Below are 13805 nucleotides of genomic sequence, written 5' to 3'. Positions count from 1 at the left end.
TGATTCACAATTTAAAAAATCCACCTTACTGTGGACATGCATCCTTGAGATTTTTACTCAAATGAACAAATTAACGTGATCCATGGGGTGACTAATTGAAAGATTTTTTTTTTGGGGGGGGGGGGTGAACTTCCCCTTTAATGTTGTCATTTGACCAACTGGCCCCTTGCCATTTTGCTAATGTGGCCCACAGGTTCAGCTATTTGAGTATCCCTGGTGTATATGCAACAGAAATGGGGCGTCTATGGTAGGCAGAAGTAGGAGGGCACCTAAAAAAAACTGACAAATCTAAATATGTCCAATCTTTCGCACACACAGATGACTCGATTCAAAGTAGGAAAAGCAGGTCTTTATTTTCCCAAGGGCCACTTAAAACACAAAAACAAAGTTGTGTGCAGGGTTATAATCATCTGTTAAAGAAAAGCCTTGGTAAGGCACATACGTATATAAACTCTCCATAAAGATCCTCATACCAGATATGTACAAATATACCTTGGACTTGTCCAGTGTTATAGACGTGGGTGGTTGACTACAGTTTTCTGGTTTGGGAACATAATACTATCTGCAGTGCAGATTCACTCAAAACGTGTTAACATGACTGTAAACCCTTTTCACAGAATTAAAGTAACACAACTATGAATAAGACCATATACAGCAAGTTCTTCTTTTAATATATATATGTTCCACCATCTTGGGAATTTATCACAGCCTGATATAGACAACAAAGCTGTGGGAATGAGGAACAAACAGCAAAGTCTCTGTGGACAAGAGACCGTCAGATGGCCAGGATTCCAGGTAAACTGCTGCAAGGACATGGTCAAAACAACACAATAGAACTTGAAATAGCAAAGGGTTTTACTCTCCATTGAAAATGGAGGGTAAGCATGTAATGTAAAAAGTAAAACTAAAAGAAAAAAAAACTAAAAGAAAAAGAAAAACAAATGTAGCCCCTCCTAATCGGGGTATACTTTATTAATGAGTGACTTGACAGATGTCCACTGGGCCGAAATGAAAGTACAGTGACAAAATGTTCGATGCATTTTAGTGCATGGATTTCAGGTTTACCAGAAAGAAAAGCAGTCAGTAGACAGTGTTGTTACTGCATACCAGAAGTGGGAGTATCATGTAGGCGTTGTACCGTGAACTAGCCGCTATATACTGAAAATTTGTCACTGCACACAAGTACCGCCACGTTCTGGTTCTCCTAACAATACTGTCCACACTTCAGTTTTCCTACTAGTTAAGACAGGCCTTCAAGCAATTCTAGAGTTGAGCAATCTCTCCCATGTTTGTACCAGGACAACACCAGTTCATGTCATCCAAGTTGTTTTGGGTCCGCGGGGAGCATTAAGATCCTCAGTTGTGTTTCTGCACCAGCCTCGGTTTGGAGGCTGCTCTCGAGCTTCGCTTCACTTCCTTTCCGTCTTGTTCTCCGACCTTCATTTTCATCTCATCCAGCCACTGCGGTTCATTTGCATGCCGGGGGGAGGAGGCAGGGGCACCTGCGACTGTCCTGGGGGCACGGGGGGTGGAGGGGGATACCCAGCGGGAAGACCCATACCCGGAGGAGGCCCGTGACCGGGAGGAGGGTAGTTGTGGTTCAGGTTGTAGCCTGGCGGCGGGTAGCCGGGGGCCATGCTGGGCGGAGGGTAAGAGGATTGAGGGGGCGGAGGGCCCGGGGGCGGTGCGGCGGGCGGCGGGTAAGCGTGGGGGTGGTAGGGCGGCATCGGGGGCGCGTAGCTGGGTGGCATGGGGGCGTACGACGGGCCCTCCGTCTTCATCAGGGACTGGAGGCTCTGGAAGCCCTCCCCGGACATGTAGGAGCTGGTGGTTGACATGGTGGGCAGGACGTAGTTGGAGGGCGGGGGCGGAGGAGGGCGGTGGGGGAGGGGAGGGGGCTGGTGAGGTGGAGGGGCGTGTGGGGGAGGCGGGGCCGACTCGACGCCCAGTTCGGCCTCTGCGGGCGGAGCCGGCTGGGGAGCTTTGCGATCTGATGAGCGAGAGGAAGAGGAGACAGACAGACAGAGAGAGAGAGCGTGTGTTAGACAAGTGTTCCCCAGACAATGGGTCGGGATTTATTTTAGGGTGGCGAGTAAATACCCACTTAATTTTTTTATATCCATACATTTAAAAACCTTTTAAGAAATAGTGAAAATAGCAGATCTACAAGCTCACAACGCAACGCATAGCATCGCGTTGTGAGCTTGTAGATCGGCTATTTTCAATGTTTTTGAAATAGGGCTTATGTGAGACACCGAATTTCTCTTCTGGGTCTCTCAAGCTGAAAAGGTTTGGGAACCACTGTGTTAAGACACAGTGGTTCATGGAGGAGACATATTTAATGTCATCATCTCCCACAGACACCAGACAAGTGACTTATTAATCAAATAAGCTCAGCAAAACAAATCAACTAGTCGCCATCATTAAACAACAGTGCCCAAGGAAGAAGAAGCAGCGTTCACAGATGTCGGTAGAAAACAGATCAAACGCCATGGGAATAAAGACAACGAACAACTGACAATAGTAACGCCTCTATTCATGCACACAGCATGCGTGACACTGGAGTGAGAGTGCCTGCTAGTGGCCACGGAGGTCTCATTATCAGGCTCAAGTGATGACACTAATGAGATTGTCTGGGAGTCATTAGCAGTGGTATACTTCCATTACATTGTTTAAGTATCTGTACTTTACTTGAGTATTTGTATTTCTGGATACTTATGACAAATAATGTACCATGGACCCCACTGCATTTCTAGCAAGGGACGAAGTACATGAATAAACTTACTGGTCCTATTTCAATTATAGTGCAAAATAGCAGCTTGTAGATTTGTTATTTTCAATATTATATATAATATATATTTTTTAAGTTTTTAATATAGCAATGCATTGATATTAAAAAGAAAATGTATTTAGTAATTTGTATTTTGTACTTCAGAATGGTTAAGTATTTTTAAAATAATGTACTTTTGAATATCCAAGTAATTGTAAAAAAAAAATAATACCCCAGTACTTTATCTCAAGTATAAATTTGACTGAGCAACTTTCACTTGTAGTTATATATAATATTCGACCAACAGTATCTATACTTTGACTCAAGTACTGGGGTGGAGTTCTCTGTCCAACACTGGTCATTAGAGAAGGAGTGTGCATGTGTCAGAAAGTCCAACGTCCAGACTTCTTGCTGGTTGTGTAAGCAGAGTCTGAGAGGGCTGAAAAGCCCTAATCTCCCTAATCTGCAGTTCCTGGCGAGGGGGCCCATTCACACACAAAGACAGCAGGTTATCAAGAGGATGCCATTAACCACATTAACATTGCCGTCCCTACTTTGGGCATGTTGTCACCGGCAAAGATTCTCAAAATGAGTCTGGGCCTATATGCTTAATTTCCACAACATCGTAGTGGGTGTCTCGCAGCAGAAATAGCAGATCCCCCCCAAGCTCACAATGCGTCGATCATGTGTTGTGAGCTTGCAGATCAACGATTTTTGTCATATGATGGTAAGCCTTAAGTGGTTAATTGCATTTACTTGTTTATATCTAAGCGGACACGTTTTTCAGCCTTCCATGCAGCTCTGTTTCTCTTAAAACGAGAGAGGGGGAGATGCTGTTCAAAGCAGACAACTAAAGATAAACTCACCAGGGGGAGGCTGGGATGTAGGCAATGGGGGCATGGGACTCTCCAGGCGAGGGATCTTCGAGCCAACTTGTTCTGTCAGGTCAAAATGAGACCAATCAGTGAGATGAGAAAGCTTTAAGCCAAATGTATACTCTGTGGGACGACGGTGTTGCTCGCCAAAAAGAACGGATCAGCTTGTAAATCTGTTCTTTTTGGCCAGCGACTCCCTCCCGCGACGGAGTATCCATTTGTAGAACAGAGCGGTAGACTTGTGCATGTTTATAGTGTCAGAATTTACTGGAGAGGAGATGGACCAAATAAAACAAATCCCGGCAAACTCTTGGCAAGAAATTGGTTTCGGTCACTGCTTCCAGGAACACTCATGTTGCCTTTTCCAAAATTGGCATTGTTAAGTTGCTAAATTAATCATTCTTGGCAGCATTTTGATAAAAGTGTGCAAACTTCAGAAATCAAACTAAACTGAGACATCAAACTTTGAAGCAACAGAATGCAGCATAAGCTGCCTGCAGTTAAATACAACTTACCTGGAGGCTTTGGTTCATCTTTCGGGGACCCCTGAAACGAGAAGACAAATCAATTAAGTCAATCAATTAAGAGTAACTTTTAAACATATTGAGCAGTAGTATGGGTTAATTGGAGGGGGGAAACATTAAAATCAGCCTTTCAATTATAATATTGGGTCCAGAAAAATAATTAATAATAGTTAATAAAGTCAAGCTTGTACATGTGCAATGAAAACTGCTGCGATGTGTGCATACTCACATGTGGCCGTTTGAGCGAGCGTGCGGGGCTGCTGCCCAGGGGTGAGGTCTTCTTTGGTGGAGGGGGAGGTGGGTTGGAGGCCTGGGGCAGGCTTAGTGGGGCCGGAGGAGGAGGAAGAGCTGGGGGCTGGGGTGTGGAGGAGGCCCTCTCCTTCTCCTGGATCTGCTGTGGGATGGGTTTATTGCCCTGGGAGTACAGATCCAGAATCTGATGGCAGATATCTGGACACACACACAAGAAAAGTCACCTTAATCAGACTGGCTGTGTCTACAAATCAAAGCGGAAAATGTGTTATTTTTCATCAGGACCCACATTGGACAAATTGGTGTCACATTTTGACTTTTATTCGTCTTTCTTTTTACATTCCGTTCTTTCCATTTTAAGGACTTTTCCTGCTCTTTCATTTATTCTAAAAGGGGTCTTGAAATACACATCTGACTGCAACACGTCTGCTTGTTAAAAGAGCTATAAACGAAACATAATGGAGCGAAATGTTCAGTGACATCACAGTGAAACCGCTGCTTAGGAAAACGACCAGTGTCTTCTCAAATCAGATGCAGGCAAACACATGGTACAGCAGGTGTTAAAATTTTGAAGATCATGCCAGTGCCATAGCAGAAGAACAGCGTTTCTTTGGTCTCAGTCACCCTCATAGAAAATGCACTTCGAAAGGGATCCTTAAGCCTGATCTATACTTCCACGTGCGTCACCGTCACGTGCTGAAAATTGCTACAAGCTTGAAGATAGCAGATCTACAATATGTGCCATTTTGGGCCATGGGACCGTGTTGTATGAATGAAAGCATCATGTACAGTACCATATAGAAAAGACTTAATCGGAACATCCAACTCATGAGCTGTGTCTCGTGGGATTCACTTTCTCTACACTACCATCTATCTCTGCTGTACTTTCCAATAAAAAAGAAAATACCTTAAAAAAAACTAATTTAAAAGAGAAGACAATATTTTTAAGGCAGTTTCTCCATTTCTCTGTTGTTGCAAAGAGACTTGTGAAAACCCTATCAACATTATGTAAGCCGTTTACCACAGTGTGGTTCTCAAACATTTTCATGTGAAGGATCCCCAAATCTACATGTATTTGGCCATAGACCCCTGTTTATGTCAGGGACCCTCCTACAAGAGAAGATTTGTCAAGATTTAAAAAAAAAAATCTTCTCTTCTCTTTTCAAAAGAAGCAGATCTACAAGCTCACAACGTGCCAGGGGTCCGAGAGGGGGATCCAGTTGGTCACCAGTTAAATTGATGATAGTTAGGAACTGACTGGACCTTTACAGATCTGTAACTCTCAGAGTTATGTTAGTCCACCTAATCATACATACCAACCTATGAGTCCTTGAAATTAAAGTTTGAGAACCCTTGGTTTACGTTTTCCCAGGGCAATGCTTACAAACAGGAAGTTCAAAAAGGTTGGACCGTTCAGAACAGCAGTGTTATTTGTTTACAGCCTGAAAGCGTCCATATACGTCAAATGTCCAAGGAATACCTTCCAGGAGCTCCACTGGGACATCTTGGACAAACTGTTCCCACCAGCGACGAGACGACTGCTTGGCCGTCCACTCCTGGATGTCAAACTTGCAGAGGCGTCCGGCCAGGTACATGACGGCCACGGCTATGATCTCTGGCTCCCACTGCAGGGACAGCATGGTGCACAGGCTGCCGAAGAGGAAGGGGCAGAGACAACATGGCTACGATCAATTTAACATTTGGTTTATTTACTCCATTATTGAGGCGCTCGGGAGGCACAGTGGTAAAGTGGTGCATGCGGCTTTGTCGAGCGTCTACTACACAAACACAATAAATATATAAAAGTAATCCTACGGGCTGGAGCGGCACCTGTCAGCAGGGAGTGATGGGCGGGAGGAGTAGGATAAAGGCTCTACGTCCTCCCGGTGGGGGCTCCTCACTGGCAGGTGAGTCAGTAGGATACAACAGCAGTGAGTGACAACACGGAAAAGTGTAAAAGTGTGTGGGGAGGAATCAATTGGCATAACGTCTAAATTGGGGAGAAAAGGGGGCAAAAAAAAAAGGCCCAAAAAACATTTGGTTTATTTGGATCAAGCCTTGGACATATTTTGGATGATGACAGTATGCATATAGATATAGTAGTCTGACAACAACATGTTTTCTACAGTAGTGTATATAGTGCTTTGATAACAATTGTTTTACAATATAAGTAGACTAAGTATTGAGCAACATAGTAATGTCACATAGCATCTTTCATACCATTAATCTAAGTGCTTAGCAGTAGCGTTAGAGACAGTACATTCACATTCTTACTAGTTGAGCTGTGAAGCCATGCAAAACTATTGTACTGAGGCTGTATGTATGCATACATGTATTGCCTATTTGTCCACTAGATGCTGTGAAATACACAAGACACCCCAAATTAAAGGCAATGAACCATGCAGTTCCTCCATGCACGCCGTTAAGACCGATACTTCTGGCGTACGACAGTAGTGGCCTAGAAATAACAAATCTACAAGCTCACAATCTACAAGTGTAGCGGATGCAAGGCTTTAGGCGGCTTGGCTATTTTAGGACATGCTTCTAAATCCACACTGTCCGTTATGTTAAAAAAAATCACTCACGCAAGTTTTATGACTGACTCATGGATACATAAACAAGCAAACACTTAAATAACACAATATGCATGCATGAGACATCATAATTGGAAAAAGGACATGTTTCACCACAGCAATAGTGTAGTTAGAATAAATATTAAATAATGCACTGTGTTATACAACATCTCCATTCAAACAAAGCAAGCTCTTGAATTTATTGTAAATGATTAAGTGAGTTTAATTTGAAATAGGTTTGACAGCTACACAACTGAGTCTACTAGCATGGTAGAATGGTGTAATTAAGAATGTGAGCCTGATTAAATAGTATGAGTGAGAGAAAGACATGTAAAGAGAGAGAGATGTGTTTTTGTGTACGAGAGAGAGAGAGAGAGAGAGAGAGAGAGAGAGAGAGAGAGAGAGAGAGAGAGAGAGAGAGAGAGAGAGAGAGAGAGAGAGAGAGAGAGAGAGAGAGAGAGAGAGAGAGAGAGAGAGAGAGAGAGAGAGAGAGAGAGAGAGAGAGAGAGAGAGAGAGAGAGAGAGAGAGAGAGAGAGAGAGAGAGAGAGAGAGAGAGAGAGAGAGAGAGAGAGAGAGAGAGAGAGAGAGAGAGAGAGAGAGAGAGAGAAAGACACAAAAAAGGTCCCACGCCTGTGGCTCACCTGTCATTGACAAAGGTCCATGCCATCTGTAGTACTTTCTGTACTTTATTCTTGTCACCTTGAACAGTAAATGGCAAAGATTAATACATTGTACCAACTCTCAATAATAAACTCCACAGAGCCATGGCTTTGAGGCCTGTACCTTTGAGCTGCTTGACGTAGCGCAGCAAGAACATGTACGGGTGCTCCACCTGCAGGTCAAACTTGATGGTCTGCAGCAGGATCCTTTCCAACACCATCACTTCTTCCTGCTGACACGGGAAAACAGGCAACTTATACACCTACTTTTAGTGTACGATGTATAGGCAACTCATACACCTAATATTGTCTACGATGTATAGTGAAAATAGACCATCTACAAGCTCACAGCGCTTCGCAATGCAATGCGCTGTGAGCTAGTAGTTCTGCTATTTTCCATATTTTTGACAATTATTGTGTGTAATGACATGCCCAAAATAGGGATAACATGTTGAAATGGTTAATTAAGCTAAATTAAAAACTATAACTAGGTGTGAAAACATAAGGGAAATTTCTAAACTATAACCATGCTTCCAGAAAACACCCACACCCAAAGAGGTCTATTTGTGGCTTACTTATTAATAGCTGAACCACAGGAGTTTTTGCAATTCTTATTTTGTTCCTTATTGCAAACAGTAATTATTCATAAACTCATCTAATATCAATATTTTGCGTCGACTCTGGACATTGCTGCAAAGTCATGCAGTTGGTAAGTGGGCTGACTCTTGCTCTTCAATATGCCTTATGGAACAATTTGAGGCCATAAAAAGCAGCAAGTGGGTTCATTGTATAGAATTAAACGTGTTCATTGTAAAGTATCTTATATTCTGTTCCATATAAAATGTTCTCTGCAAAAGTACAGTATATGACTTGTATTGTCCAGCCTTCTTCAAGATCAGACAAGTCTCGGACGAATTGCCGAAATGTTGGCAATTAAAGAGAAATGCATATGGAGCTGGACTGTGCGACATGTTTACCCCTCTTCTTCAACACCTAATGAACGAAGCAACAAAGTATATAGGGTTTAAGTGGTTAACATCTGAAATCTCCTTCTCTAAAAAGTATCTCAGGTTTGTAGAAAGAGACTGATAAAAGAGAGACTAGACCTTTGGGTCGTCTCCAAACTGAGCGAACTGTACGTCGTTCAGTAAGCTCCGAGCCGTTTTGATGATGTCTTTACATTTCTTTGGGGTCTCCTCCACTTTCCCTGCCAGGAAGAGGCAGCACGCACCTGTCACCTGTTGGTGGTACAAATCATATGGTTCATCAAACATGTCAAATACAGTACATACACACATCAAAAATCACTTTGTAAAGTGCAGCTACACTGCTTAACTAAATAAGACTACTTACTTAAAGGAGAATTTTGGACTAAAGTTTTCTTACCTTTTCTATGACGTTATGATATCTTAGGATGAATGGTACAGTAGAAACATTTCTTAACTCCATTCCGGGTCCGCCACAGCTTAAAACGTGCACCAGATCGCGTATTTTAATAGCTTTTTTTTTTTTTTTTGTGACACAACACTGTCAAAAAAAAAAAAGAAGTCTTGCTGGACGAGATCGAAATCTCGAGATTTCAATCTCGTCTAGTGAGACTTAGTTTTTTAGTTGTTTTTTTTTTGCATAGTTTGGTTGCACGTCTTAAGCTGTGGCGGGCCCGGGATGGAGTTATGACATTTTTCTACTGTACCATTCATCCTAAGATATCATAACATCATAGAAAAGGTAAGAACCTTAGTCCAAAATTCCCCTTTAACGGCAATTAATAAAACTAATTAAAGAAACAGTCAAAGAAGGTCAACATAGATAACGTACATATCTGGGGAATTGCTTGAAGGAATGGAACATGTAGAAGCGATGAAAGTAGATGATTCCAGTGGCCAGTGTATCATAGTGTCTAGAGATAAAGTCAGGAATTTTACAAAAGCAGCATTATAAGTCAGCACCTCTGATTTCTTCTGATTATCAATTACATTAACTAGCAATTCTAGCTGCTTGTATTTGGTAAACGTCTGAATGAACCACCAAAACCCTATTTCAGAAATTGTGGAAATAGCATTTCCACAAGCTCACAATGTGTCCCATTGCAACGCATTGTGAGCTTTTACATCTACTACTCTTTTTCTTTTTTACAATAATGACAAGCCCAAAATAGGGACGGCAGGTTGAAAGTGGTTATGGATAACTTACAGGCCAAGTCGGGTCCCCACGTCAAAAATGAAACGGGCCCCCTCTCTCCGGTAACGAGCCTCTGTGCCCGGGTCCAAGCCCTCGGACTGGGACGGGGTGTGGGCCAGGTCCTTCTTGTCCCAGTACCAGCATGGCTTGATGTGCTCTAGAAACGTCTGTCCAGATAAAGACGAGTTCTCCTTGTAGTCCTTCATTGGTTGTGGAGAGGCAACGACGGACGGGCCGGCTGCACTAGACTAACAGATAAAAAAAATAAACAAAACACATTTAGATAACAACAACTAAGCCCTAAATACTTTGTTGTACAATGAATAGTGAACACAGCCAATCTACAATATCACAAACTATTTTTGAACGCAACTATATTTCGACTATAATGACATGCCCAGAATAGGGATGACAGGTTGAAAGTGTTTACAAAGCATTGGAGAGCACCTCTTAACACCTCAGAGGAGTATTAAGATAAGGCCAGATTGTGCTTTGAGCAACAAGTGCTGATCGGCAGGTCGCACGACTTTCTGAGTTTTGTGAACCGTTCAGACTGCCTGGGACAGTGTCATCACAAAATGTAAACAAGGAGGAAGTGAATGTAAGAAAGTAAGTAAGTAGGACGGAGAAGCTTATTGTCGGTATCAGCCAGAGCGCAGGAGTCTATCCCCGTTTCTCAAAGCGCTCGAGCCCTGGGAGATGGATTGCTGAGGTGGAGCGCAACACCTACCATCAGCTCCCAGTACTTACCGCACGACTTGCCGCACGCCCGCACCCAAGCCGTGCTACTCATACACTGAGTTGGCGGTGCCAGGGAATCGAACCCATGACCGTGAGGTCGAAATGGCGAGTGCTCAACCGACTGAGCTACCCAGACAAAGTGAATGTAATTGTGTGGTATTAAATGGAGCTTAATTCGTCCACCCAACCAATCAGAGTAAGCAATTCACATGTTATGAAGATGTCTGCAACCACTAATTTGTCCACATTTATGCAACACCATCTGGGAAGCTCCAACCTGACACATTTGCCGTTTTGACGTCACTTTCGCCATGCCAATGCACAGACGACACTAGTCACACAAAGAATAAACTGACCTTCAGTGTCTAATACTCACAGTACATGGGTTAGTAACAGGTTATTAGATGGGGCAGCCGTTATATTTTCTTGCAAACACATTATTTCAAAAGCAAAACATAAGGTGTGTGAGCCCAATACAAAATGGCATAAATGCAAGGTAACATATCCTGATTCCTTCCTCATCTTCCCCTGAACTCTGTGGTTCTTCCCAGACCGGTATGGGTGTGATGGCTTCAGGGAACGTCATTCTTTCAACAAACTAAGTTTTATTGTTATAATGTTGACAGACACACTAGTGCAGCTCAGTGGTCTCAACAGACTGCACATAGTGTATGTAGCCTTGTTCATGCACACAGGATAAGATATTTGTAACATGCATCCAGCACCGAAAAGACAGAAGTTATATATAGCAACTTTTTATCACATGGTCAGGTCTTTTTTGACAATAACTATGTTTCCGATCCAAGAGGCGGATGATGTGTGTCCTCTATACTGTAGACAGACAGACCTTTACTAATCCGGACACCAGAGGTTAATTCAGTTGCCATATGGCAGCACCACAGTAACGATTAAACCAACATACAGATAAAGGTACAGATTTGGTGGAATAACAATAACCCAGTTTAGAGCCCATCAGCATACAGGGAACACAGCCTGTGTCCAACTGGCCAAGCTAAACATGTGTTCAAACTATTTACCAGCAGCAAGTAAAGTACTGTCTTTCACTTCATTTAAATGTTAAAGGCCAGTACTGTGTACACATGCAAAATAACACACATCGCCTGTTATCTAGCTCAATTAGACTAAAGGCTGATGCATACTACACTTTTACCTATAACGAGACCTTTACAATTGCTTCAATAAAGTGACATCCTGAACGTTAAACTACCTGTAGCACAAGTTAGCTTGGTGTGAGCGCTAATCCATCAATACTATCAACAACAACACAACGACATGAGATCATTCGGTTGTTTTGGAACGTGCACGAATGTGAATGATCAGTACTTATACCTATAACGCAGCGTCGCAGCAGCAGGCTCACTGTCACATCATCACTAGGAACAACAAGACAAAGTTGCCGCCTGATTGATGCTCGTAGCTACACGCCACCATGGTTCTCACAACACACACACACACACACACACACACACACACACACACACACACACACACACACACACACACACACACACACACACACACACACACACACACACACACACACACACACACACACACACACACACACACACACACACACACACGAAGGATGTGTCCGTGATGTCACATCCGTTTATACTTAGTCGTACCGACAATATCACCCAGCTGCAGAGCCAACAACCGTAGAGCTCAAATTGATTGACTGATTACTTTGTTAACAGCACAGTTCTGTACAAAAGGATATTTTACAGTCTATGCTTTAGACCAGTGGTTCTCAAAGTGGGGTCCAAGGGTCCCCAGCTAAATGATAGATACCGGTAGTTAGGAACCAAATGGACCCTTATGGGTCTGTAACGCCAAGAGTGTACAAATGGAACCAAATGGACCCGTAAGGGTCTCATAGTTAAATTAACATTACAATATAAATTGGGGTCCCAGAGATAGAAATTAGAGTTGTTGAGAAATGAGAATCACCGCTAGAGTCGTAAAAATCTTTTCTTAAGGGGGTCCTTCCTTGGCATATATTTTCAAATGGGGGTCCGCAGGCTAAGGTGTGTCAATTTGGGGGTCCTTGACATGAAAAAGTTTGAGAACCACTTAGTCACACCATCATAGACCAAGTAGCAAGTTTGCTGACACTGACAGGTCTAGGTCTAAACAGAGCGGACACGGAAACAGAAACAGTGCATGATGATGTAGCTCTCTGGGTACAAACAGACATGTCCGTTCACGACGGAACGAACGGCCGGAAGTCCCATCCACTCCCATGTTAAAAAAAAAAACGGAAAGACGGACGCGTTTCGTTTCCGTTTTTTTTTTAACATGGGAGTGGATGGGACTTCCGGCCGTTCGTTCCGTCGTGAACGGACATGTCTGTTTGTACCCACTGTACAAATGACCGGATACAGTAGGGCGGGCTCTAGACCAGATCAGACAGGTAAACAAAATAAAAACAATAAAATAAAATCGTCAGTGGTAAATAAATACTTAGTTGAAAGAGTAGCCTCGCTCCCCATGCTACGCACACTCCTGGTTGACAGTGACGTCACTGCCCTATCCTTAGCGTGAGTCTCCTAGCTAGTAATCTCGTCTCATTCGGGGAGGTCTTCTTCTTCTTAGGGCTAATGCTAGGAACTTTTCAACCCGCCAAAGCCACTATTTACCATTCTGTCCGCCTCTGGCAACAACTCCCCGTCTGATATAAAAACATGTTCCTACCTTTAACATGTAGCCTCCTGCGTAGTCGACCGAATATTCACAGTTGCGAGTAATTTTAGAATCATTCGGAATGAGTTTGCTAGCAAGTATTAAGTAGCAGGACCCATTGTAACAAGGGCACCGCCATGTTTGATAACGTCACGCTACGTCCGTGACGTAACAGTACGTCTGTCAAGTACGTGCAAGTCACGCATAACTTCTTTATTTTTTTCTGCCGTGCTCATATATCAAACCAGAATCCACACTCATTGAAATATTTTTAAATTTTATTATACATGTTTCATTTATTATTATTATTATCATTACTATTATTACATTATTATAATAATTATTTATTATAATTATCCACATCCATCATCCATGAGTCATGATCACGAGCACAAACTGTGCAAAAGCTGTGATATTGCTTTAATCCACTAGAGGGAGACAAAGGACGCACAGTAGACCTAGTCTGATAACAGTAGGCTAACCAAGCAATACATCTGGGAACCTATTCACTTAAAACAAAACA

The 13805-nt window shown here is 42.8% G+C and overlaps 1 protein-coding gene across 3 annotated transcripts; it reads right to left on the bottom strand.

Annotated features, from left to right (window-relative positions):
- Positions 1-334: 334 nt before the first annotated feature.
- ccnk (cyclin K) lies at positions 335-13429 on the bottom strand. 3 transcript variants are annotated; one of them, XM_084082734.1, is made up of 11 exons: positions 13295-13429; positions 9848-10083; positions 9473-9554; positions 8761-8892; positions 7779-7887; positions 7637-7694; positions 5902-6071; positions 4399-4619; positions 4161-4191; positions 3637-3708; positions 335-1990 (listed from the first exon to the last, which is right to left on the bottom strand). In XM_084082734.1, exons 1-11 carry the CDS (start codon positions 13301-13303, stop codon positions 1446-1448), a joined length of 1665 nt encoding a protein of 554 aa, XP_083938860.1. In that variant the 5' UTR covers positions 13304-13429; the 3' UTR covers positions 335-1445. The 3 variants fall into 3 exon arrangements, with proteins under 3 accessions (XP_083938860.1, XP_083938861.1, XP_083938862.1); XM_084082735.1 differs by having other exon boundaries at positions 7779-7884; XM_084082736.1 differs by lacking the exon at positions 13295-13429 and adding an exon at positions 11927-12036.
- Between the last annotated feature and the right edge of the window lie 376 nt (positions 13430-13805).

This window comes from Gymnoscopelus microlampas (genome assembly GCF_963454915.1).
Source record: "Gymnoscopelus microlampas genome assembly, chromosome: 16".
Taxonomy (NCBI): Eukaryota; Metazoa; Chordata; class Actinopteri; order Myctophiformes; family Myctophidae; genus Gymnoscopelus; species Gymnoscopelus microlampas.
Note: the sequence above shows the minus strand (reverse complement) of the source record. Positions and strands in the feature narration are given on the sequence as shown.

Excerpts from the sequence above, each read along its gene's own strand:
- ccnk (XM_084082734.1), bottom strand. Across the intron at positions 8,893-9,472 it reads TCAAGCAATTCCCCAGATAT|GTGACAGGTGCGTGCTGCCT; the intron begins GTACGTTATCTA and ends TACCACCAACAG. Across the intron at positions 4,620-5,901 it reads CCCAGTGGAGCTCCTGGAAG|ATATCTGCCATCAGATTCTG; the intron begins GTATTCCTTGGA and ends GTGTGTGTCCAG.